The sequence below is a fragment of the Stegostoma tigrinum genome, chromosome 8 (assembly GCF_030684315.1).
Source record: "Stegostoma tigrinum isolate sSteTig4 chromosome 8, sSteTig4.hap1, whole genome shotgun sequence".
Taxonomy (NCBI): Eukaryota; Metazoa; Chordata; class Chondrichthyes; order Orectolobiformes; family Stegostomatidae; genus Stegostoma; species Stegostoma tigrinum.
Genome location: NC_081361.1, coordinates 72,319,736 through 72,346,668, shown reverse-complemented (window position 1 = coordinate 72,346,668; position 26,933 = coordinate 72,319,736). Strand labels below are relative to the sequence as shown.

The 26,933-nt window shown below is 42.9% G+C and overlaps 1 protein-coding gene across 1 annotated transcript in view; it reads right to left on the bottom strand.

The window, feature by feature from the left end:
• Positions 1-26,933, bottom strand: part of zswim5 (zinc finger, SWIM-type containing 5) — a 243,479-nt gene that overhangs the window by 72,310 nt on the left and 144,236 nt on the right. The window contains exon 3 of the mRNA XM_048539381.1: positions 4,495-4,643. Within this exon, the coding sequence (XP_048395338.1) occupies positions 4,495-4,643 (149 nt within the window). The remainder of the gene's footprint in view (positions 1-4,494; positions 4,644-26,933) is intronic.

Sequence of the window (26,933 nt, the reverse complement as noted above, 5' to 3'; positions counted from 1 at the left end):
AAAATGGTCTGAGGAGAGCCAGGAGGGGGCATGAGAAAGGCTTGGCAGAAGGAATCCGGGAAAACACAAAGGCATTTTACACTTACGTGAGGAATAAGAGAATGGTCAAAGAAAGAGTAGGGCCGATCAGGGATAGCATAGGGAACTTGTGTGTGGAGCCTGAGGAGGTAGGGGAAGCCCTAAATGAGTTTTTTGCTTCTGTCTTTACGAAAGAAATGAACTTTGTAGTGAATGAAACCTTTGAAGAGCAGGTGTGCATGCTGGAATGGATAGAGATAGACGAAGCTGATGTGCTGAAAATTTTGTCAAACATTAAGATTGACAAGTCGCCAGGCCCGGATCAGATTTGTCCTCGGCTGCTTTGGGAAGCGAGAAATGCAATTGCTTCGCCACTTGCGAAGATCTTTGCATCCTCGCTCTCCACTGGAGTCGTACCTGAGGACTGGAGAGAGGCAAATGTAATTCCTCTCTTCAAGAAAGGAAATAGGGAAATCCCCGGCAATTATAGACCGGTAAGTCTCACGTCTGTCGTCTGCAAGGTGTTAGAAAGGATTCTGAGGGATAAGATTTATGACCATCTGGAAGAGCATGGCTTGATCAAATACAGTCAACACGGCTTTGTGAGGGGTAGGTCATGCCTTACAAACCTTATCGAGTTTTTTGAGGATGTGACTAGAAAGGTTGATGAGGGTCGAGCTGTGGATGTGGTGTATATGGACTTCAGTAAGGCATTTGATAAGGTTCCCCATGGTAGACTCATTCAGAAGTCAGGAGGAATGGGATACAGGGGAACTTAACTGCTTGGATACAGAATTGGCTGGCCAACAGAAGACAGCGAGTGGTAGTAGAAGGAAAATATTCTGCCTGGAAGTCAGTGGTGAGTGGAGTTCCACAGGGCTCTGTCCTTGGGCCTCTACTGTTTGTAATTTTTATTAATGACTTGGACGAGGGAATTGAAGGATGGGTCAGCAAGTTTGCAGACGACACAAAGGTCGGAGGTGTCGTTGACAGTGTAGAGGGCTGTTGTAGGCTGCAGCAGGACATTGACAGGATGCAGAGATGGGCTGAGAGGTGGCAGATGGAGTTCAACTTGGATAAATGCAAGGTGATGCATTTTGGAAGGTCGAATTTGAAAGCTGAGTACAGGATTAAGGATAGGATTCTTGGCAGCGTGGAGGAACAGAGGGATCTTGGTGTGCAGATACATAGATCCCTTAAAATCGCCACCCAAGTGGACAGGGTTGTTAAGAAAGCATATGGTGTTTTGGCTTTCATTAACAGGGGGATTGAGTTTCAGAGTCGTGAGATCTTGTTGCAGCTCTATAAAACTTTGGTTAGACCGCACTTGGAATACTGCGTCCAGTTCTGGGCGCCCTATTATAGGAAAGATATGGATGCTTTGGAGAGGGTTCAGAGGAGGTTTACCAGGATGCTGCCTGGACTGGAGGGCTTATCTTATGAAGAGAGGTTGACTGAGCTCGGTCTCTTTTCATTGGAGAAAAGGAGGAGGAGAGGGGACCTAATTGAGGTATACAAGATAATGAGAGGCATAGATAGAGTTGATAGCCAGAGACTATTTCCCAGGGCAGAAATGGCTAGCACGAGGGGTCATAGTTTTAAGCTGGTTGGTGGAAAGTATAGAGGGGATGTCAGAGGCAGGTTCTTTACGCAGAGAGTTGTGAGAGCATGGAATGCGTTGCCAGCAGCAGTTGTGGAAGCAAGGTCATTGGGGTCATTTAAGAGACTGCTGGACATGTATATGGTCACAGAAATTTGAGGGTGCATACACGAGGATCAATGGTCGGCACAACATTGTGGGCTGAGGGGCCTGTTCTGTGCTGTACTGTTCTATGTTCTATGTTCTAAAATGTAATGAAGACCTGAGCTCCAGAACCTGCCGTGCAACAAGCCAAACTGTTCCAGTGTAACTACAACAGTAGCATCTACCTGACAATGTGAAAAACTGCCCAGGCATATTCTGTGCTCTAAAACCAGGAATAAGCCAATTCAGCTGATTACCATCACATCAGTCTACTCTCAATCATCATCAAAGTGATGGAAGGTGTCCGGTACCATGACTATTCACCTTATCTGTGCCCTTCATGATTTGATAAACCTCCACGAGGTCACCTCTCAGCCTCCTAACTTCCAGAGAGGAAAAAGTCCCACCCTATCCAGCCTCTCCGTCAACTCAAATCCTCCAGAACCGGTAACATCCTTGTTAACTTTTTTTTGCACCCTTTCCCATTTAATAAAATCCTTCATATAGCAGGGTGACCAGAATTGTATGCAGTACTCTAAATGTGGCCTTACCAACATCTTGTGCGGCCATAACCATGACACCCAAACTCCTAGACTCAATGTATGGAGCTGGATGAACACAGCAGGCCAAGCAGCATCTTAGGAGCACAAAAGCTGATGTTTCTGATGAAAGGTCTAGGCCCAAAATGTCAGCCTTCCTGCTCCTATGATGCTGCTTGGCCTGCTGTGTTCATCCAGCTCCACACTTTGTTATCTCGGATCCTCCAGCATCTGCAGTTCCCATTATCTCCTAGACTCAATGCACTGACGGATGAAGGAAGGTGTGCCATATGCCTTCTTCATCATTCTGTCTACTGTGACACCACTTTCAAGGAACTATGTGCCTGCACCCCGAGATCTCTGTTTGCCAACACTTCCCAGGATCCTACCTTTAACCATGCAAGTCCTACCATGGTCTTACCAAAATGCAGCACCTTGCAATTATCTAAATTAAATACCCTCTGCCATTCCTCAGATCACTGGTTCAGTTAATCAGGATCTCAATGTACTCTTCAATAACCTTCTTCATTGTCCACCATACATATGGAACTGGGATCCGAGATAATGGGAACTGCAGATGCCGGAGAATCCGAGATAACAAAGTGTAGACCTGGATGAACACAGCAGGCCAAGCAGCATCTCAGGAGCACGAAAGCTGACGTTTCGGGCCTAGACCCTTCATCAGAGAGGGGGATGGGGAGAGGGTTCTGGAATAAATAGGGAGAGAGGGGGAGGCAGACCAAAGATGGATGGAGGAGAAGAGGAGAGGAGAGTATAGGTGGGGAGGTAGGGTGGGGATAGGTCAGTCCGGGGAGGACGGACAGGTCAAGGGGGCGGGATGAGGTTAGTAGGTGGGAAATGGAGGTGCGGATTGAGGTGGGAGGAGGGGATAGGTGAGAGGTAGAACAGGTTAGGGAGGTGGGGACGAGCTGGGCTGGTTTTAGGATGCAATGGGGGGAGGGGATGAGCTGGGCTGGTCCCAGCTCGTGCCCGCCTGACTAACCTGTTCTTCCTCTCACCCATCCCCTCCTCCCACCTCAAGCCGCACCTCCATTTCCCACCTACTAACCTCATCCCGCCTCCTTGACCTGTCCGTCCTCCCTGGACTGACCTATCCCCTCCCTACCTCCCTACCTAGACTCTCCTGTCCATCTCTCTTCTCTATCCATCTTCGGTCCGCCTCCCCCTCTCTCCCTATTTATTTCAGAACCCTCTCCTCTGATGAATGGTCTAGGCCCGAAACGTCAGCTTTTGTGCTCCTGAGATGCTGCTCGGCCTGCGTGTTCATCCAGCTTCACACTTTGTTATTATAGTGGAACTGGTCAGGGTTTGGAGATGTATACCTATAGTGAGTATTTTTGTAAATAAAAGCATATAAGGATTAAGTGTAGTCATCGATATTTTCTAAACAGGTTGCTCAAAGATGACATTACACACCGCTGATAGACACGGGATTTGTAACCTTGTTCAGAGATACAGACCCTACCACTTTATCACAAGAGTGCCCTATATCCCTGGTTCTATACTTCTCAAATGACTTTCTGAAGTATAACAGCTGGTAACATCCTTCGAGGATAGATGACATTTATGTTTCACTTGCAGACGATTCTTGGAAGTGTAATTCAAACCACAAGGAATTATTGCCTGGAACAAGCTTCCAGATTAACCTTTTATAACATAGTTTTTGCACTGTTTGTCTTTTCGGAATGTAGTTATTGCAGTGTTGCCACAGTCATATCTTTTGTTACTGTCACCTTTATAGCTGTTCAATTTTCTCATGCAGTTTGATGAGGTCAACCGTAAAAGGTATTTTGATACAAGTTGAGGGAGGTCAGCCTTTCAGAAATAAAAGAAAAAGGCTCCCAAAAATAAGTAAAATGAAGAAATCAATAAAATGCCTGTTTCAGTACAGTTGTTGGAAGGCTTTTCCAGGAACTAAATACAAAGTCTGCCATGGTCACAATGTTTTACTTGAAAATTATAAATGGAATGTGACCTGTCTGAAAAATTATCATATTTTTATACATTGTCTCACCTGTACTGGACATAGTTCTGAGCAAAAGTGGATTAAAATGATAGCCCACAAAGAATTAGTGTTACAACAGCTCATACACGACATCCTGCCCTTCATTAATAGTACTTTTCTCAGAAGCGTGCCATTTGCAAAGTAACTGTGTACCCAAAGAATCTTACCTTAGCAAACATAGAGTTCAACTGCTTGCCAGACCCATAGTATCCTCCCTGCGATAGGAACTGCTTTACTTGCTCTCGGACTTGTTCCTCATCTAGATGCCAGCAGTTCTCATCATCAATGCTGGCACCAGCTGTTGGATCAGGAGCACCTGAGTGAAACAGAAAATACGTAACAGTTAAAAAAACTTCAAAATGGATACCCACTCTATTATAAATGTTGCAAAATGTATACAATTGGTCCAAAAGCTTTCCTGACGAGGAGGATAAATGTTGGCTGAGGCTTTAGTAGCAACAACTTCCATTATATATGGTAAATCAAAAGTAAGGTGCTTTATAGGACTGTAATCAGACTAGATTTAACACTGAGGTAAAAAGAAAGCCCCAGAAATTAGTGCCGAAAAAAAAAAGCAGAGTTAGAGAGGTAGTTAGAGATAACAAGGTGTAGAGCTGGATGAACACAGCAGGCCAAGTCGCATCAGAAGGGTCTAGGCCCGAAACGTCAGCCTTCCTGCACCTCTGATGTTGCTTGGCCTGCTGTGTTCATCCAGCTCTATACCTTGTTAGCTCAGATTCGCCAGCATCTGCAATTCCTACTATCTCTTAGAGAGGTAGTTGCTGAGGAGTGACTTCAAAGAAAATATGCAGGGGGGTTTGGGGCCAATGACATCACATTTGGTCTCTTTTGTCTCAGAGTTTAAAGAAAAAAACTTAACCCAGCCCCAGCTCTGAATAGGGGTTACTGGACCTGAAACATTAGCTCTGATTCTCTCTATGGATGCTGCCAGACCAGCTGGGTTTCTCCAGCATTGTGTACTTGCTTCAGATTTCCAGCACCTGTAGTATTTTGTTTTTATTCTTGGCCCTGAGTGGAAAACTGAACTCATAGATATCAAGGAAGAACAGAGCCAAAGTTAGCTATGATGGCACGCACTACTGAATAAGTAGGTTGGCTCTCAATGTCAAGAATGACGTTTGGAAAACAGTCACTTAAATACGATCCAGGAAGGTTACAGGCGTATACAGAATTGGGTACCATCAATTAAGTCCTTTGCTTAAACATAGAAAAAATAGGTCAAACACAATAATTAAGAACATTTTCTTACTAAGCCCTCTAACAAAGCTGAAATGTTATTATGAAAATATCTAACGTATTAGAAGAAATCACTTATTTCATTATTTGGGGAATTTCCAGGTCTTCTAAAGAAATAAAGATTCCAGTTAAGCAATCCCAGAAATCTGGCTTAAACACAGTCAAAACTGGACCAGCAGAATGCAAAAATTGACTTTTTCACTGACTGATTACAGAATGAAAAAGAAACTGATGAATGTAGTATCTGAGATAATAAGAACTGTAGACGCTGGAGAATCTGAGATAACAAGGCGTAGAGCTGGATGAACACAGCATGCCAAGCAGAGGAGCAGGAAAGCTGACGTTTCGGGCCTAGAACATTCATCAGAAATGAAGGAGGGGAAGAGGGTTCTATGATCTCCCAAACCCTCAGATGACCTCCGACCCACAGCCTCCGACCTCATTGTTCCCCAACCCCGCACCACCTGCTTCTAACTCCTTCCCAAAATCCACAAACCCGCCTGTCCTGGTCGACCCATTGTCTCCACCTGCTCCTGTCCCACCGAACGCATCTCCACCTATCTGGACTCCATCTTCTCCCCCTTGGTCCAGGAACTCACTACCTACATCCATGACACCACCCACACTCTCCACCTCCTCCAGAATCTCCAATTCCCCGGTCAACAACACCTCATTTTCACCATGGACGTCCAGTCCCTATACACCTACATTCCCCATGCAGATGGCCTCAAGGCCCTCCGCTTCTTCCTGACCCGCAGGCCCGACCAGTCCCCCTCCATCGACACGCTCATCCGCCTAGCCAAACTCGTCCTCACCCTCAACAACTTCTCTTTCAATTCCTTCAACTTCATACGGACGAAGGGGGTGGCCATGGGGACCCGCATGGGCCCAAGCTATGCCTGCCTCTTTGTAGGTTACGTGGAACAGTCCCTCTTCCGCACCTACACTGGCCCTAAACCCCACCTCTTCCTCCATTACATTAATGACTGTATCGGCGCCGTCTCGTGCTCCCATGAGGAGCTCGAACAGTTCATCCACTTCAACAAAACCTTCCACCCCAACCTTCAGTTCTCACCTGGACTACGTTTAACACCTCCCTCACCTTCCTGGCCCTCTTTGTTTCCATCTCTGGCAACAACCTAGAAACCGATATCCATTTCAAGCCCACTGACTCCCACAGCTACCTGGAATACACCACCTTCCACTCACCTTCCTGCAAAAGTGCCATCCCCCATTCCCATTTCCTTCGCCTCCGCTGCATCTGCTCCCAGGATGAGGCATTCCACTCTTGTACATTTCAGATGTCCTCGTTTTTCAAGGGCCGTAACATCCCCCCTGCAGTGGTCGAGAACGCCCTCAACCGTATCTCCCGCATTTCCCGCAACTCATCTCTCACACCCGGTCCGCACAATAACCGGCAAAAAAAGAATTCCCCTCACATACCATCCGACCAACCTCCGGATACAACGCATTCATCCTCCAACACTTCTGTCATCTACAGTCCTACCCCACCACCTAAGACATTTCTCCATCCCCACCCTTGTCTGCCTTCCGGAGAGACCACTCTCTCCGTGACTCCCATGTCTGCTCCACACTCCCCTCCAACCCCACCACATCCGGCACTCCCTCACCCCCATCCCAGGCCCTAAGAATACTTTCTACATCAAACAGATGTTCACCTGCACATCTGCTCATATGGTATATCGCGTCTGCTGTACCCATTGTGGCCTCCTCTACATCAGGGAAACCAAGCGGAGGCTTGGGGACTGCTTTGCAGAACACCTACGCTCGGTTTGCAATAAACAACTGCACCTGCCAGTCATGAACCATTTCAACTCCCCTGCCTGTTCCTCAGACGACATGTCCATCCTGGGTCCCCTGCAGTGCCACAACGATGCCACCCGAAGGTTGCAGGAACAGCACCTCATATTCTGCTTGGGAACCTTGCAGCCCAATGGTATCAATGTGGACTTCACAAGCTTCAAAATTTCCCCTCCCCCGACCGCATCCCAAAACCAGCCCAGCTCATTCCTGCCTCTCTAACGTGTCCTTCCTCTCACCTATCCCCTCCTCCCACCTTAAGCCACACTCTCATTTCCTACCTAACCTCATCCCACCCCCTTGACTTGTCCGTCCTCCCTGGGCTGACCTGTCTCCTCCCTATCTCCCCACCTACACTCACCTTTACTGGCTCTATCCCCACCCCTTTAACTTGTCTGTCTCCTCTCCACCTACCTTCTCCTCTATCCATCTTCAATCCACCTCCCCCTCTCTCCCTATTTATTTCAGAGCCCTCCTCCCCTCCCCCATTTCTGATGAAGACTCTAGACCCGAAACATCACCTTTCCTGCTCCTCTGATACTGCTTGACCTGCTGTGTTCATCCAACTCTACACCTTGTTATCTATGTTGTATTTGGTTATTTATGTTACAACGGCTAAAAAGGAACATCGGGTAATGACCAATGCAAGTTATAAATTTACACAAACTGCATTACCAAAAATACAGGCCAAACTACTGGCTGCTATATCAAGGATGAGCCAACATAAAAGGTGATCAGTTGCCTCCTTACTCTTGTTTTAATTTTCACAGATCCCAGGTATACTTTGTGGCATTGTTATTGTCGCTAGCAGCATTAAATCTTCCTATGACTCACTCGGTGATCAATTTTCAATAAACACCACCAGCTTACAAGAAAGAAAAACATGCAACTGCAAGAAATGCAACTGACAACTAAAGGCTACATATCAAAGATTTCTTGAAAGCAAGATACAACTCGTGACTTAACAAAGGAACAAGTGAATTTAAAATCTTTCTGCTCCAGATTAAGAAAGCCTATATCTTGCCTCCAACCTCCACTGCCCATGTTTGAAGTTAACTATTACACTTTGTATCTTAGGCATGGAAGGCACATTACATAAGTGATATGTTTATTGGAAATCTCAGCATGATTTAGGCGGAGAGAAACTGGCAAATTAGGTAGCAAGCACCTCTGCAGGATTTGCACTGCACTCAACAGTAATTTCATTATGGGTTGTGTCTCTGCAATTTTCACTTCCTGTCAGAATGATTAGCAGCCTATCTATGCATTCAGCATATTAACAAGGATCTTTAGCAGGCATCATTTCACATTTCTTACATTTGGGTTAGTGTTTAGAGCAACATCTTTGAATTTTGCACATTCATTCCTAAATTGATTTTAACAGTGTGCGTTAATATTTAGAACACCAGTGTGTTTTTTTTCCCAGTAATTTTTTAATGCAGTTTCTTTGTTATTTTCCAAATGATTGCATGCCTGTGAAATGAGAAGCTCCAGAGTCACTTACTCATATCAAAGAGGAATTGGGTGTACAGAAAGCCTTTCCCAAGGCTGTTTGCAGAACAGGAAAATTCTTAATGTAGATGGGATCTGCAGTTTTCCCCACATTACCAGTGTTCACTCCTGCTTCAGTGCATGGCAACTTTTAACAGGAAGCCACACCAAGCGCAGTGCCAATTTGTAAGTAAGTGAGAGATGAAAATAGTGGGTGCTATTAAAACAACCTCACCACAGTAGTTCATGCCTCACATGGTACCGGATGAATGAACATGGATCAGATATATCAATAAGCAACAGAGCTGGGTTGTTTATATCACCATAAAAAGGTACCAACCATACATAGAACATTTCAGCACAGTACAGGCCCTTCAGCCCTCCATGTTGTGCCGACCTGTCATACCAATCTGAAGCCCATCTAACCTACACTATTCCATGTATGTCCATATGCTTGTCCAATGACAACTTAAATGTACCTAAAGTTATGAATCTACTCCCGTTGCAGGCAAAGCGTTCCATTCCCTTTACTACTCTCCGAGTAAAGAAACTACCTCTGACATCTGTCCTATATCTTTCACCTCTCAATTTAAAGCTATGCCCCCTCGTGCTCGCCGTCACCATCCTAGGAAAAAGGCTCTCCCTATCCACCCTATCTAACTCTCTGATTATCTTATATGTCTCAATACCTGCATTGTCTGTCTCACACCGCGTGGTAATTTCAATTGGGAACTGGCTGTGCAGCATTCAGAAATTCAGTGATACAGAGATTTGATTCTTCAATCTAACACAGGGTCACCTGCACTATTAGCCAATGTGTTCTTCTAAGATGCACAGTCCAAATGGCAGTCATTTACTTTGTCTCCTATGCTACTGGTTGGTATTAAGAGCACAACCTGGCTGACTAAATTCAACATGCAAAGGGTGTGCATGCAGGGTCAAAAGTGAAGATGTAACAAACTGCCCCACACAGCAACATGGATATACTTGTCATTCAGTTGAATACCACATCATTGGATGGATTTTAACTCGGCAAGCTTTCTTAAGGCTTGCCTTTTCTATTTGCACCCATTTCACATCCTGTAAGACATGCTGACAACATTCAGGTTTTCGACCTAAGTATCAACCACACTGGAGGAAAACTGTAAACTATATTTACTTAAATCTGCCATATCAACTGCCAAAAGATAATTAAGGTATTGCATTGCTTCAACTTTTGGTCAACTTCCCGCTCCACAAACAATTTATTATGATTAGGGAGAAAGATCTTTAAAGTAGACGGGATCTGCAAAGTTTTCCCCACAATACCCCAATGTTCACTCCACTTCAGCATATCACAATATTTAACCGGAAGTACATCAAATGCAATATTTCCGTTATGAACCGTTCACAGGCCCATTAGAAGGGTTTTTCATCACAACAGTCAGACAGGGGCTGTACAAATTTCTTTCCCCATCTATGTCATTCAAATTTTCCATTTATGCAATGCTGTCAGCAAAGGTATGTCAGCATGCAATTTCTTATCCTTTCCCATCCCAGGAAAAAATGTTCCCAGAACTCACCTACACAAATCTGAATACATTTAATCACTGGAGTGCAGATAAGTTTAGAAAATCAGCACTCTAGTGTAACTTCCACTGAAGGCTGTTATAATACAGAGCTTTTCATACCACTTGATGGCCGTTGCATTTTCATTTTGACTTTTCATTTGATCTGTGATGCTATTGTAATCTACAAAGGTGGTTTGCCACCGTGAACTATAGCATGCACCACATTGTCTTGCACTTCATTCTCAATCTATTTGGGGATTAGGAAGAGAAAGCTTTGACAAGAAATGAAAGCCTGGAAGTAGGCACTTATCTGTTAGCCTCGCTGCTAAATAATTAAAAATAACCTCACATGACGATTTGTTTAGCTTTTACCATTAAGTCTTAGAACTTCACCAGGCATTGCATATGAATTTTCTGTTTTGCAGAATTCTGCCCTTTTATCTGACACCCTACAGCAATATATTTTTGAATTATCATGGGTCATTGCAGTTTTAAAGAAATAACGTACAAACATAATTTGTGTTTTGAAATGCAGCTGCTCCAGTCTGAAATCAGGGAATGCTCAAATCAAACTGACAGCGTTTCGCCATAAACAATCATGCTAAATGACCCTGTTTATATTCCACAAAGGCAGCTTCTTTCGTTACTATGAATCTGCAGAGACTGTAGAATTCAGACTGCATTTCACAGTTTTGTTTTGATGCTTCCCTTCTGGAACAATACACAAATTACAATTACAGCTCATTGTGAGGAGCACACAATTTCCAAACCACACAAAACACAGGGAATAAAATGCTGTAGTTTGTGACTCTGTCGCTGTCCACTAAAATGCATCAACAGCAGTATATTGTAAATTAGTCTATGTATTCCTTCTTATTTCCCCAAAAGAAAATACCATCTTGCCTCTTCCTTTGCAGATCATGTTCAGACCTGCTCAGAAACCTGGATAACTGTTTTTAGGTTGGTGCAAGCATAATTCTTACGACTTGCAGCTTATCTAATATATTAGTACAAATATGCAATAAAAGCAATTGTGCTCAATCCAATATGGTATTAATGCTTCCTCACTTAAAATTGCTGCCAATGTAACTAAATTAGTTGCAGAATTGTAACCACATGAACTCTACAAAATATTCTCAGAGAATACGCAAGTTTCAAGGTCTAAGTCTTGATGTACAATTGCAGCATTCAAAATCAAAGTTTCACACACCGTATTTATTTCTCAGAAAGCCTGCACCTTTCAAGTGTAGAAAGATAACTAACGGGATTTCAGTACGCTGACTGCCCTGTTCAGAGTACAAACAACATTTTTGATTACTTTTTTTAAACAGAGGAGGAAAACTCTATTAATTCAGAAGCATAATAGTGTTTAAAATTCAAGAGGATGTAATATTCTAATGCAAGAATTAAAAACAAATCTTTGACGGACACTTCCAGACCCCTGGGAACAAACACCAATTCTGTATCTTTATTTCAGTTTGTTTTTGTTTTCTTCATTGTATGTCTTCCACAAATGGTGACTATAATTAAAGTCTGTGTTATAAAACCGATATAATTAGCAGGTATGATGTCAAAGAATCAATTTTTGAATGCACAATATTTTCTGAAGCACCTGATCAAATATTGTTAGTTATCGCTTTGGAGTGTATGATTCAAAAAACAAACTTGCATTTCATTCTCATTTTTCATGAATTTGGGTCTTTCCAAAGCAAAAATCAGAAGTTTGACAAATCATAGTCCACCTTGCTCCTTTTGCATAATGCTTATTGTCAGAGATGTCTTTGAAATTTGTTACTATCTTGTTCAACAGTTTGTTACATTTTCAGCAGACTGTCATCTGTAACCTTTGAAACAACACCTGTATACACACATTAAGATCATTAATGTCTATCAAAATGTGCAGTTGACTTCTTGGGTACACCTTCATGTAACTTCTTCTGGTCTGGAAACAAAATGTTTGATTTATTCATCGTCATGTGTATCTTGTTTCAAAATACAGTGTAGAGTATAGTATAGTGTTGCCACTCTCCGGCGCCATCTTAAAACGCAGAAAAACAAACCAAAATACAGAATATAAAGGCAGAAAAGTGAAGCAATAAGAGGAAGCGTCCAATTTTACGGTCCTTCTTGTTAAGTGCTCTGTCACGGGCCTGGAGACCAGGTAGGAGTCCCGTTTGCTGTATCACCACCACTACAATGAGTGTTCAGTGCCATCTCACCTCCACCAATGCCCTCGCCACAATGAGTCCTCAATCGACCTTACCAATGCAGATGCCACTGACGCTGCCAGGCTTTGCTGTGGCCCAAACTCATGTCCGACGCTGCCATGAGTCCGCTTCAGGCCCACCTCAGACTAGGCCCAAACTCGCCACTGTCGCAGCAGCAATACACCAGCACTAGGACCACCTCAATGATGCAGACACTGCTGGGAACTCTAACTCTCTCCAACGTCGCCACCAGGAGTATACTGCTGACACTGTCGCCATCGCTGAGCTCTTCACTAACAGATAAGTAAAGTGAGAGAGAGAAAAGAAAAGCGAAGAGGGAGGAAAAAAAAAGTAACAAAAAGGAAAAGCAGACAAAGTTGCTGAGCTCTGGGATCAGAAACTCTTATCAGAAGTATGCTGTGCTTTCTACCTCTTAGTCCCTTCTGTATTCACCTTGGTACAGTCCTTGATCCTCACATTCTTCAGCTTTGCTAACAATTAGTCTACAATGCAGTACTTTACCAAAGCTTTTTAAAGTTCCATTCACAAAATCGACCAAGTTTCTTCAACAAATAACTCAAGCCATTTTATCAGACACCTGTTTTTAATATAACTGCCCTGGCTAAATATGGGAGTTACCAGCTCATCTTTTTTGCTGATACTAGTTATGGGAAGAATGTTGCCCAGTACATCAAGAGAACTTCCTTTTCTTCTTTACAAAGACATACTCATACAGCACAGAACAGGCCCATTGGATCTGTACTGATCTATCTACAATAATCACACTTTACTTCACTTGAGCCTTGAACGTTGTGACATTTCACATTCTCATCCATGTCCTTTTTAAAAGGCTTGAGGTTTTCTACATCTAACAACCTTCTGGGCACTGCATTCGAGATTCTCATCACCATTCAGATAAAAATATTTTCCTCAAATATCCTCTAAACCTTCTGTTCCTCACTGTAAAATTATGCCCCTGCATTCTTGACTCTTCAACAAAGGGAAGTAGGTGCTTTCTGTCCACCCTGCCAATACACCTCTTACAGTTAACCCCTCAGCCTTCTTTGCTCTGAAGACAACAATCTGAGCCTACCCAGCCTTTCTTCATAACCAACGTGCCCCATCCCAAGCAACATCCTGGTGAACCGCCTCTGTACCCTCTCTAGTGCAATCACATCTTTCCTGACATGTGGTGGCCAGAAATGAACACCACCCCAGCTGTGGCCTAACCCAAGCACAGCTACAGCTTGCCCTCTCTGCTCTTACAATCTATGCCAGGAGTGAGAAAGGCCAGCGACCCGCACGCCATGTTGACCACCCTATTAACCTAACCTAGTATCAGACATAATGCGAACTGCAGATGCTGGAGAATTCCAAGATAATAAAGTGTGAAGCTGGATGAACACAGCAGGCCCAGCAGCATCTCAGGAGCACAAAAGCTGACGTTTCGGGCCTAGACCCTTCATCAGAGAGGGGGATGGGGAGAGGGAACTGGAATAAATAGGGAGAGAGGGGGAGGCGGACCGAAGATGGAGAGTAAAGAAGATAGGTGGAGAGAGTGTAGGTGGGGAGGTAGGGAGGGGATAGGTCGGTCCAGGGAAGACGGACAGGTCACGGAGGTGGGATGAGGTTAGTAGGTAGCTGAGGGTGCGGCTTGGGGTGGGAGGAAGGGATGGGTGAGAGGAAGAACCGGTTAGGGAGGCAGAGACAGGTTGGACTGGTTGTGTGGTGCAGTGGGGGGAGGGGACGAACTGGGCTGGTTTAGGGATGCAGTAGGGGAAGGAGAGATTTGTAGGTTACGTTCCCACTTCCTACAGACTAAGGGGATGGCCATGGGCACCCGCATGGGCCCCAGCTATGCCTGCCTCTTTGTAGGTTACGTGGAACAGTCCCTCTTCCGCACCTACACAGGCCCCAAACCCCACCTCTTCCTCCGGTACATTGATGACTGTATCGGCGCCGCCTCTTGCTCCCCAGAGGAGCTCGAACAGTTCATCCACTTCACCAACAACTTCCACCCCAACCTTCAGTTCACCTGGGCCATCTCCAGCACATCCCTCACCTTCCTGGACCTCTCAGTCTCCATCTCAGGCAACCAGCTTGTAACTGATGTCCATTTCAAGCCCACCGACTCCCACAGCTACCTAGAATACACCTCCTCCCACCCACCCTCCTGCAAAAATTCCATCCTCTATTCCCAACTCCTCCGCCTCCGCCACATCTGCTCCCACGATAAGACATTCCACTCCCGCACATCCCAGATGTCCAAGTTCTTTAAGGACCGCAACTTTCCCCCCCACAGTGATCGAGAACGCCCTTGACTGCGTCTCCCGTATTTCCCGCAACACATCCCTCACACACCGCCCCCGCCACAACCGCCCCAAGAGGATCCCCCTCGTTCTCACACACCACCCTACCAACCTCCGGATACAACGCATTATCCTCCGACACTTCCGCCATTTACAATCCGACCCCACCACCCCCACATTTTTCCATCCCCTCCCCTGTCAGCTTTCCGGAGAGACCACTCTCTCCGTGATTCCCTTGTTCGCTCCACACTGCCCTCCAACCCCACCACACCCGGCACCTTCCCCTGCAACCGCAGGAAATGCTACACCTGTCCCCACACCTCCTCCCTCACCCCCATCCCAGGCCCCAAGATGACATTCCACATTAAGCAGAGGTTCACCTGCACATCTGCCAATGTGGTATACTGCATCCACTGTACCCGGTGCGGCTTCCTCTACATTGGGGAAATCAAGCGGAGGCTTGGGGACCGCTTTGCAGAACACCTCCGCTCAGTTCGCAACAAACAACTGCACCTCCCAGTCGCAAACCATTTCCACTCCCCCTCCCATTCTCTAGATGACATGTCCATCATGGGCCTCCTGCAGTGCCACAATGATGCCACCCGAAGGTTGCAGGAACAGCAACTCATATTCCGCCTGGGAACCCTGCAGCCATATGGTATCAATGTGGACTTCACCAGTTTCAAAATCTCCCCTTCCCCTACTGCATCCCTAAACCAGCCCAGTTCGTCCCCTCCCCCCACTGCACCACACAACCAGCCCAGCTCTCTCCCCCCCCCCCCCCCCACCCACTGCATCCCAAAACCAGTCCAACCTGTCTCTGCCTCCCTAACCGGTTCTTCCTCTCACCCATCCCTTCCTCCCACCCCAAGCCGCACCCCCAGCTACCTACTAACCTCATCCCACCTCCTCGACCTGTCCGTCTTCCCTGGACCGACCTATCCCCTCCCTACCTCCCCACCTACACTCTCTCCACCTATCTTCTTTACTCTCCCTCTTCGGTCCGCCTCCCCCTCTCTCCCTATTTATTCCAGTTCCCTCTCCCCATCCCACTCTCTGATGAAGGGTCTAGGCCCGAAACGTCAGCTTTTGTGCTCCTGAGATGCTGCTTGGCCTGCTGTGTTCATCCAGCCTCACATTTTATTATCTATTAACCTAACCTGTTGGCTTCAGATATCAGTGGACAAGCACCCCAAAATCTCTCTACTCCCCCGAGGTTCCTAATATTCTGCATTCATAGAGCGCTCCCTTGCCTTGTAACTTCTTCCAAAATGCATCACCTCACATTTTTCAGGGTTAAATTCCATCTGCCGCTGATCTGACCAATGGATCTGTATTCTCCTGTAACCTAACACCATCTTCCTCACCATCAAGAACCCGGCCAATTGATGTGTCATCCACTAAACTTTGTATCATCCCACTCCACCCCACATTCTTTTATATTGTTTTGATGTATCATGAACCCCAAGGCATCTGGCACTTATCCTGTGGAATGCCATTGGATACAGCCTCCTACCACCAAACCAATTTTGGATCCTCCTTTTTAAAAAAAATTACTCTCCCATCCAGGACCTTGTCAAACACTATGCTGAAATCCATATATACTTCAAAGATAATGGGAACTGCAGATGCTGAAGAATCCAAGATAACCTCTCTGATGAAGGGTCTAGGCCCAAAACGTCAGCTTTTGTGCTCGAGATGCTGCTTGGCCTGCTGTGTTCATCCAGCTTCACACTTTGTTATACTTCATCAAATGTACTTCTTTCATCTGAACACCTGATCACCTCCTCAAAATTCAATCATATTTGTTAGGCATGACCTCCTTCTACCAAACCATGTTGACTATTCTAGATCAAGTCTTGTCTCTCTACGTAGAGATTAATTCTGTCCTGCAGAATTTTCTCAAATTGTTTTCTGCCACCAATGTATGACTCACTGGTTTGGAATTCTTGGTGTGTCTCTACCAACGTTCTTGAAAAACAGAACCACATTAGTTATCCTCCAATCCTCTGGCACTTCCCCTGTGGCCAGAGGGGAATTAAAATTTGGTAGGGGCCTCTACAATTTCATCCCTCGCCTCTCACAGCAGCCTGGGATACAAGTCTGGGGATCTGCCCATTTTTAAGCCCACCAAAAATGCAAAAGATATCCTAAATTCTTTTACATTTATTAAACAAGCAGACAGACAGAATCCAGGTTTAACATCTCATCTCAAAGTCAGTATGTCTGATAATGCAGCACTCAGCACTGTTGTAATGAGGCAATTAGATTGTGCATTCAAATGCTGGACTTAGGTTCAAAATTAAACTTCTGACTCTAGTGGCACTGCTACCCAATGATTCAATTTATCAGCCCTTTATTGTCACACACTTAACCAACATCTGCATTATTAAAAATAAAACCTAATTTTGCTTGTTTCAAGTCAGTGAGAGAATTTCAGACAATAGTCAACTTCTCTAGACGTTATCTGAAATCCGTAATAAATTAAAGGATTGAGATAATTTTTCCCAGCATGATGGTCTCATATTTCTTGTGTAACAAAATTATGTTTCAAGTCTCCCCTTCTCACTATGCGTTAAGACAATGAAGTACAACTTTCAGAAGACATGAGGTCAACTGCACCCTCTCATAATGCAGCATGAATTACAAGTTTATAGACTGTCTGTGCATGCTTCTTGATTCCCTTCTGTTTCTTTCTCCACTCACTCTCATCTTAAATGATAACATTTCCACAACAAGTCTGGAATGAAAGACAGATTTTAAATTTTACAGTCATCAATGGCATTCAAGTATAGAATGAGAGAACACTGCATCTAGTATTTCTGCGGATGCCCCAAGCTACACTGACCATTTATTGCTTGCTTTTGCACCAAATGAGATGATGATATAAAGTTTATAAAAAGTATAATAGTAGGGGTGGATTTTTTGTTGTTTTAAAAGTTTAAGGAGGGATCTTTTCTATACAGTATAAGTTGCCAACTGAGTAATGTTGCTTCTAGTTTGTTTATTACAATGAAAGTTTTAAAACCTGACACCTTGTTAAGTAATCGTCCCAGTTAGCCAGTGAAAATTCAAATATCTTTATAACAATGTGCATACATGTTTTACACACACACACACACACACACACACACACACACAACACTTTGTTTGTTTTGTCTATAATCAAAGGATCTAACACTCCTGGTATTCAATCAACAGATTAAAAAAAAGCCAATGAAAAGGACATCAGTTAGAAAAGACAAAATAGAAATCTTATAATTTCTCCCTTCTATTTACTTATACATTTATGCATCAGTCAAAAAATAAAAGCATGTCTTTAAATTGTTGGGAGCCATATAATATGACAATAAATCAAGCTCCTGATGACAAACGGGCTTAGTTGTTCTGTCGATTTAGAGCATTTAGATGGTATGAATTCCTTGGACTTGAGTGCATATTACTCAATAAAAATGTAGAAGCAACACAATAGAATCTACTCAGATTACGTTGCCCCCAGTGCTTTGGAACAGACAGCAAGTGTGCTCCTTTAGTCAAGGACTCCCTGTCAGTCCAACCAGTAGCTAATCATAACATTCTAAAATTCTGGAATTGTGTCTGTTGCTCCTTTAAATTTATTTTTATTGACAACAAATATTGACCCTCACCTTTCCAAGCACCATGACTATCCATTTTCTTAACCAGGTTGTTCAGAACAGTTTTAGAGATGAAGATTTTTTTTAACTGAAATTGGTAATATCTCAACCTTAAAAGGCTTCAGTAACCTCAGGCCAGACGATTTAGAAAAACTTCAACTGAATCCCATACCAAACCTCTGACTGTTTTTTCCCAAATATGTTATAATCACATTAGCTGTGGTCAAAAAGCTTGGTCATGCATACTAATCTGGCATACATAAGGTTGGCAATTTGGCCAAGGAATCAAAAGGAACTGTTTATACACAACCACAATTCAGCTTAAACCATTCTCTCTAGTGAGCAGGTTCAAAGCAGGGAAAACAATAAAATTTCCTCAAAGTTTCACACCTAAATAGCACAACAAACCCTCTTCAGCTGATACCAACACCACATTCCTATCCCATGCCTTCTCAGCACTATCCCAGTCCTGACAAATCTTCTCTCTCAGTACTGCAGTCTAAAAACATGCTTTACAGCTCCCACACCCTAAACTCCTATCTCCTGCAAACCACCACTTCTCTCAAGAAGTGTGTTCTGACAAATGCTAAAATGCTGGTATCTCTTTTCCAGTGATTTGAAACATCACAAATTTCATATTTAGCAATCGAGCCCACCTGCCATCCCTACTGAGTTCCTTACAACCCACCATTCACCTCATGTTCCTATATGCTAATATTGCCCTTCCAAATATGGAACATGTTCTCAACCCACAATAACCACCCTGACACAAGTACTGCTATGCAGATTTCCCTGCCTCAATTTCACCATCAACTTCCACTGTAGGCTTTACAATGCACAAGCAATGTAAGCAATTTAAATAATTAAAACTAACATTTACTAGAAATGAATGCTACTGCCTTATAGTTTCCATGCAGGTAGCATACAATAAAGCATTTGTTGATATCATCTGTTAAGATTTAACTCTTAAACACTTCTATCAAGTAAGTGCCAGGCAAGAAGAATTTCTAACAAGAGGGCCTACGAGGTCAAATGGGCATTTTTCTTTCAAAAACTGAAAATCAGTCCTTTTGACATTCTATGGTACCATTGATGCCAAGACTTTCACTATCAAAATCCTGGAGAGCACACCACTGCATAAGTGCTAAAATGTAGCAGTCATCACAACATCGTGCCTGATTGATGAGGGCAAAGTTAAGCAGGACATATAGGGACTAGCCTCACGAAGCCTCAAAACCTCATCATCATCTCCAAGGATCATGTCAGGAGTAGGATGAAATATTCACGAGTCACTTGAATGGACAGGGTTGTATGAACACGGAAGAAACCGGATATCACTCAGCCAGAGAAATCCACTTGATAGACATCCCTATCACTGGGCTCAATAAGCACATTTACCATTACAGGCACACTACAACAGCAGCTCAAGTTTACTGTGGCTGTACATCAGTGTTCGGTGAAATGTACCACCAAGGAAGACAAGGACAGCAGTAATCATCAGAATTCAAGCAACTCCAAAAGGTCATTTCCAGGGCACACATCAGCTTATAACCATTCTTCTTCTTTTCTGGGAGGTCAGATTGCTAGAATCCCCTGCCAAACACCAACACCAAAATAACTCCAGTGGTTCAAGCAGAACTCCCACTAGGACCCTTTCAGAACAACTAGGGACGGAAATAAATTCGGCCTGGCAAGAAACACCTATATCTGAGAATTTAACTTGAAATCCCGGTTGTTTGATTTTTGACTTCTTAAATTTTGCACATCAAGTAACAGTAGAAATAGGAAGATTATGAAAACCTTTTGGTGACAGAAACAACTGAATATTTGGACACAATGCGTCATTTATCAGAACAGCAAATACTAGCAGAAAAAAGATTGAAATCCCACAGACCAGAAAGCATTATAAACAAGCCACAGCATGTTATGATTTTAAGTTCATCTTGAAGAAAACAAAAAAAACATTAGTCAGGAGGTCAAAATAATATTTACTTTGAGGGCTCACTTTGAAATTTTCTCAGGACTATGCTATGATTTTGGGGGCTATGGTTTGGTTCTCTTTACTCCTTAGATTGCAAGATTTTAAGTTAGAAATGAACTGTTGAAAGAAAGAGTTAGCAAATTCCTGCTCCAAGTAACTATTAAAGTATAAAGCACTGTGGCTCAGTGGTTAGCACTGCTCCATCACAGTGCCAGGGACCTGGGTTCAATTCCAGCCTTGGCCAACTACGTGGAGTTTGCACATTCTCCCTGTGTCTGCGTGGGTTTCCCCCAGGTGCTCCAGTTTCCTCCCACAGTCCAAAGATATGCGGGCTAGGTGGATCGGCCATGCTAAATTGCCCATTGTGTCTAGGGTGGGAAATGCAGGGTTTAAGGGTAGGAGAGTGGGTCTGGGTGGGATGCTGTTCGGTTGGTTGGTGTGGACTTGATGGGCCAAATGGCCTGCTTCTACACAGTAGGTATTCTGTGTTAAAGAAATGAGATTGTGTGATGGAAGGCAAACAACCTTCCCTTACCACCTCCCCACTGACCCACCCACATATCCACTCCACCTTTCTCCTCCACTGGCTGATGTTAAAGCAAACTGAGCCCTGGGAGGTGGGGCACTTCAGGATTAACTGGGGTCCCAACTTTTCTCAATCAACAAAACATACTTTAAAAAAAGACACATCAGCAATCCAAAAAAAGCTTGCATGCAGACACACATTTCTATATGTTTAAAGAAAATTCTAAGGGGAACAAAAGAAAACAGAAAAAAGAACTATGGACGCTGGAAATCTTAAATAAAAGCCGAAGTTGCTGGATAAAACTCAGCAAGTCTGGCAGCATCGTGGAGAAAAAGTGGAGTCAGAGTCAATGTTTCAGGTCCAGTGAACCTTCTTTGGAACTGATAGCAGATGCAAAATGTACTTTTTTTCCCATAAATGCTGTCAGAACTGCTGAGTTTCTCCAGCACTTTCTATTTCTGTTTGAAAATAAAACCGAATTTCCCCTACAACAGTTTTTCTCCCTCTACCCCAGATCTATGCACTTTAAACTTTATTCCCAAAGCAATTTATTGTAGGAACATAAAAGTGGAAGAAAATCATTGCAAAAGATTTAATTTGTTTTATTTCTTGTTTGGTTATTGCTCTAGTAGTAGTTAATAAACTCGATAAACCACTTCCAGATGAATTCTTTGGAAAATACAAGATCTTTCTTCAAGTAAGTTGGCATACCATAGATCTAAAAATCAAAAGTATAAGCTACAGATGTGAAAGTGATCTATAATGCCTTTTGCCTACATGTTTCCTCACAACCTCCTTGATCTTTAAGAGGGTCTACCCTCTATGTAGTTAGCCTCTTGCTTTTAATGTATTTGCAGAATCTCCTTAGATTATCCTTAGCCTTATCTGCCAATGCTGTCTCATATCCCTGTTTGCCTCCTTGATTTCTCTCTTAATCAAAATAAAGTGTGTTGGGACATTCTTAAGAGATTCAATTGAATCAAGTTGTCGATATTGAAATCTTAGTTTTATTCTTGACTAGAACCTCCATATTCTTATTTATCTATTGCTCCCTAATCTTTTCAGCCTTACCCTTCACTCTGACAGGAACAAAGTGCCTCTGAATTCTCACCATCACTTTCTTGAACAGTCGACTCCAATCAATTTCTCAAAGTTCTTGTCTCATAACATTAACATTACTCCACTTAAAAACTTTATAACTTTTATGGAAGGCTTATCCTTTTCCATAACCATTTTGAAATTAATAAAATTATGATTGCTAGACCCAAAGTGATCCCCCACTTTTATTTCAACCACCTGCATTGCCTTATTGCTCAAAACGTGCAGTTTTGCTCCTTTGCTAATAGGAGCATCTATATGTTGATAAAGAAAATTTTCTTGAAAACGTTTGACAAATTCTTCACCTTTAACACTTTGGTAGCCCCAGCCAATGTTTGGAAAATTTAAATCCTCCCCATTATTACAAACATATTACGCATATATGTATCTGAAGTTTCCCTTTGTGTTTTTTTCTCAATTTCCCTTTTACTATTGGGGGTCCTATTGTACAATCCCAAAGTGATCTTTCCTTTCTCTTATTTGTAATTTGTACCCTGATACTTTCCACTGGACGATTTTTCAGAAATATCATCCCAGTTACAGCAGTAATATATTTCTTCATCTAAGATGCCACCCCCTCTTTACTTGCCTACTTTTCTATCCTTCCTAAAGCATCAAAAACAGGGAACTTTGAGCTGCCAGTCTTGTCTATCTCTCAGCTCAGTTTCTGTAATAGCTATGATGTCGCAATCCTATGTTCTCAAAAACATTCCCTGAGTTCATCAGGCTTACCTGTAAAGCCCCATACATTGCAATAAATGCAATTTACTTCTTCAGTGTTACTACATACACTGACTCTCCCTCGTCTTTCTTTTCTAATTGACATGCTGTCCTCACATTCAGAGCCTTCCTTATCAATCCTTCTGTTTACACTGCCACTTAGAATTCCTCCACTTCCCCTCTCTATCAGTTTAAAGTCTTGATTAATAGAATGAGCAAATCTACCTGCTAAGATATTGATCCCTTTCCAGTTTAGGTTAGACCCATCCTTTTTGAACAAGTCTTTTCTATCTTAAAAGACATTGCAATTGTCCAAAAACCTGAATCCCTGAACAATATGCCAGCTCTTCAGCCACCGATTTGTCTCCTTTAACCTTTTCTTCCTTCCCTCATTTGAGTTTGGCATTGGGAGTAAACTAGAAATGACTACTTTCAAGGTTCTACTTTTTAAATTTTCTACCTAACTTCTTGAATTGACTCTGTACTGCTTTAATCTGTTCCTTAAAAATGTCATTACTACCAATGTGTACAATAGTTTCTGGTTTCTCAATCTCACTTTTAACAATATGCTTGAAACATTTAATGATGTTCTTAATCCAAGTACCAGGAAAGCAACAAACCATCCTAAATTTACGCTCACTGCCACAGAATCTCCCGTCTATGCCCCTAACAGGACAGTCCCTATAACAATAATTCTGTTAAATCTTGTCAGACACTGCCTAACATAAGAATCATTCCAAGTGTCCAATAACTGACTGGCCCCTCCATTTTCCTCAGACAGACCATCCCGTTCTGCAGTTCCAACAGCTGAATAGTTATTTCGTAGAGGAATAACCACTGGAGACTTGAAAACTACCTTCTCACCTTTCCTGACAGTCACTCATCTATCTAGCTGATCCTGTTGGGTAATAATTTTCTATATCTACTAATCATGTCACTCTATATCTCATACATGCCCTTAATAACATTAATCTTTAAAAAAGTTTCAATAACACCTTATATATGAAATAAACCATCTTTCATTACCTACAGAAAATATTAAAATGGAAAAAATTAAGAATATATGCCAAACTCAAAACTAAAAACAAAAACCAACCACTTAAGCTGGATAACTAAATAAAAAAACGATTGCCCTTCAATAAATTGCTTGAAGAAAAATAAACTTTTCCAGAGCAGACCACACGTAAGACTCCCTGAAAGGAAAACCCAACTCTTTATTTTCACAAAAGACTATTTAGCTTTTCAAAAAAAACCCTGTGCAATGTGGAAAAGGAAACCCTCTTAAAAACCTTTGCAATGTGAAAAAAAATCCCTCTCAAATAGAGATTTTTTTTTAAACTTCTAAATTTAATGTGAAGAAAAAACTCAGCCATTCACTGTAGACCTTTAAAAGCTCCAGACTTCATTACAGCCTTCATCCAGTGAGGAAGAAAAGAAATGAATTTCAAGGATAAGGTAAAAGTGACAGCCCCTTGACAATATGGCACTTCGGCCAAATGTCACATGTGGAGTTCTAGAAAAACTGGATTCAATGGAAATCAGCAGTGACAACTCTCCAGAGACTGAAGTCACATCTGTACTCCTCAAAGCAGACCCTTGACAAAGGTACGAGTGAGAGTTTCATCAGTAGATACCAGGGTGGAGAGAATTGGTTGATGTCACTATTAGCAATGGTGGTGCAAGTGTCGATGGAACGTCATTTAGGACAGATAAGTCACCAAACTGGCAAACAGGCTGCTACCATCTCAGACAGTTGCTAGCAAGAGAGGACAGACTGCATTTATTGGCTGCTCAATGATAGCATATTGAGTAAGGTGAGGGAGCATATAAAATATGCCAGATGGATAATCTTAATGCTTTCTCCCTGCCAACCTGCAATGCAGGGATTGTGTAAGGTACCCATTAGTCCACCCACCCTTAGGTGCTTAACGACTTAAATCTGCCTCCGCTGCATTAATACACATGACAGGCAGTAGTCCACTACTCTAAATCGGAATGTCTGCTTTCAAGTCCCACTTGCCCTGGATAAACGTGATAACATGTTCAAACATGTTTGATCAAAAATAATTTACACTGGAATGCAGCCAAGAGAGGGAAGGCCATTTTGTTTCACCAACATTGTTGAAAGCGCAAGATGGAATGGGGCTATATCCTGCCCACTTCAGGAGCACCCGCACATCGAGATTGTATCTCTGCTTTGTGCCTTCCAGCTGGCAGCCTTCTACTGAGAAGTCCCAATATACTATTATTATCAGGTAATGTCACTGCAGGGTGGACTTCATTGAACTGGGTCAGTTTGTGACCAACTTTCCTAACCAGGTCAGGGTGGTGGTTATTTCTCAAACTTTGTCTCAGAATTGTTAGCTAAAGAATGGCACTTGAAGCAGGAACTGAATAAAAAAGGCTTCAATGTTCCAAATATTCTACTTTGGAAATTGTTGTTCATCCATTGCCAGATGTCAAATGAACAGTCTGGTAAGTTTAGTAACAGTTGAGGTTTCGAAACAGGTGATGCAGAAGTAGAGCTGATGTCATTGATACATCTGAAAACCTAACGCTGTACTTTCAGATGATGAGCACTGCTTTGGGTTTCTGCATTACTAGTCCAGTAACATTAAAGATTATCTGCCATCTCTACAAATGCTTTTGAACTTCATGTGCATTTGCTTAGAGATTCTAATCTCCTGATTTGAATCTGTATCTCTTTGTCTCACACTGTGAACATCAGATTTCAGGAGCAGGAACAAAAGCCATTGCAAGTGATATTCAGGCTGTTTTCGTTAGAGAGAAGAAGGTTAAGAGGTGACTTAATAGAGACGTAAAAAGATAATCAAAGGATTAGATAGGGTGGACAGTGAAAGCCTTTTTCCTCATAGGGTGATGTCTAGCTCAAGGGGACATAGGTTTAAATTGAAGGGTGATAGATGTAGGACACATGTCAGACGTATGTTCTTTACACAGAGAGTGGTAAGGGCGTGGAATGCCCTGCCTGCAGCAGTAGTAGTCTTGTCAACTTTCAGAGCATTTAAATGGTTGTTGGATAAACATATGGATGATAATGGAATAGTGTAGGTTAAATGGGCTTCAGATTGGTTTCACAGGTCATGCAACATCGAGGGCCGAAGGGCCTGTACTGCGCTGTAGCGTTCTATGTTCTATAATTTTATAGTTTAGAATAGGACCAAGCAAAAGCAGATCTTGTAGATCAAAGAGGTTGTCTTTATGTTGAACTCCAGAAGATGGGAGAGATACTAAGTGAATATTTCGCATCGGTTTTTACTCAGGAGAAAGAAATGGAAATCGAGAGAATGCAGAGAAATAAATTCTGATGTTTTTAAAAACAGTTTACATTACAGAAGAGGAGGTTCAGGCCTTAGATGTTCAGGATGCTTTAATGTATATCAGAATGTTGTGAGAAGTAACAGAGGAAATTACAAGACCCCTTGCAGAAATATTTGCATCATCTATAAGTACAGGTGAGGTGCTTGATGACTGGACAGTGGCCAATGTTGTACCTTTGTTTAAGAAAAGTAGTTGGTTACATGGGATAGGGACATCATAGCTATCTCACAAGCTTGGCTGAAAGTTGGACAAGACTGACAGCTCAACGTTCCCCTGGTTTTAGATGCTTTAGGAAGGATAGAAAGGAGGCAAGAAAGGAGGGGCTATAATAGTATCAGAGATAATGCGAACTGCAGATGCTGGAGAATTCCAAGATAATAAAATGAGAGGCTGGATGAACACAGCAGGCCAAGCAGCATCTCAGGAGCACAAAAGCTGACGTTTCGGGCCTAGACCTCTGATGAAGGGTCTAGGCCCGAAACGTCAGCTTTTGTGCTCCTGAGATGCTGCTTGGCCTGCTGTGTTCATCCAGCCTCTCATTTTATTATCTAAGAAAGGAGGGGCTGTTGTTTTGTTGAAGGAAATGTATTACTGCTATAACTGGAAAGATCTGAAAAAGCATCCAGTGAAAATTTCTGGGTACAAATTACAAATAAGAAAGGAACAATC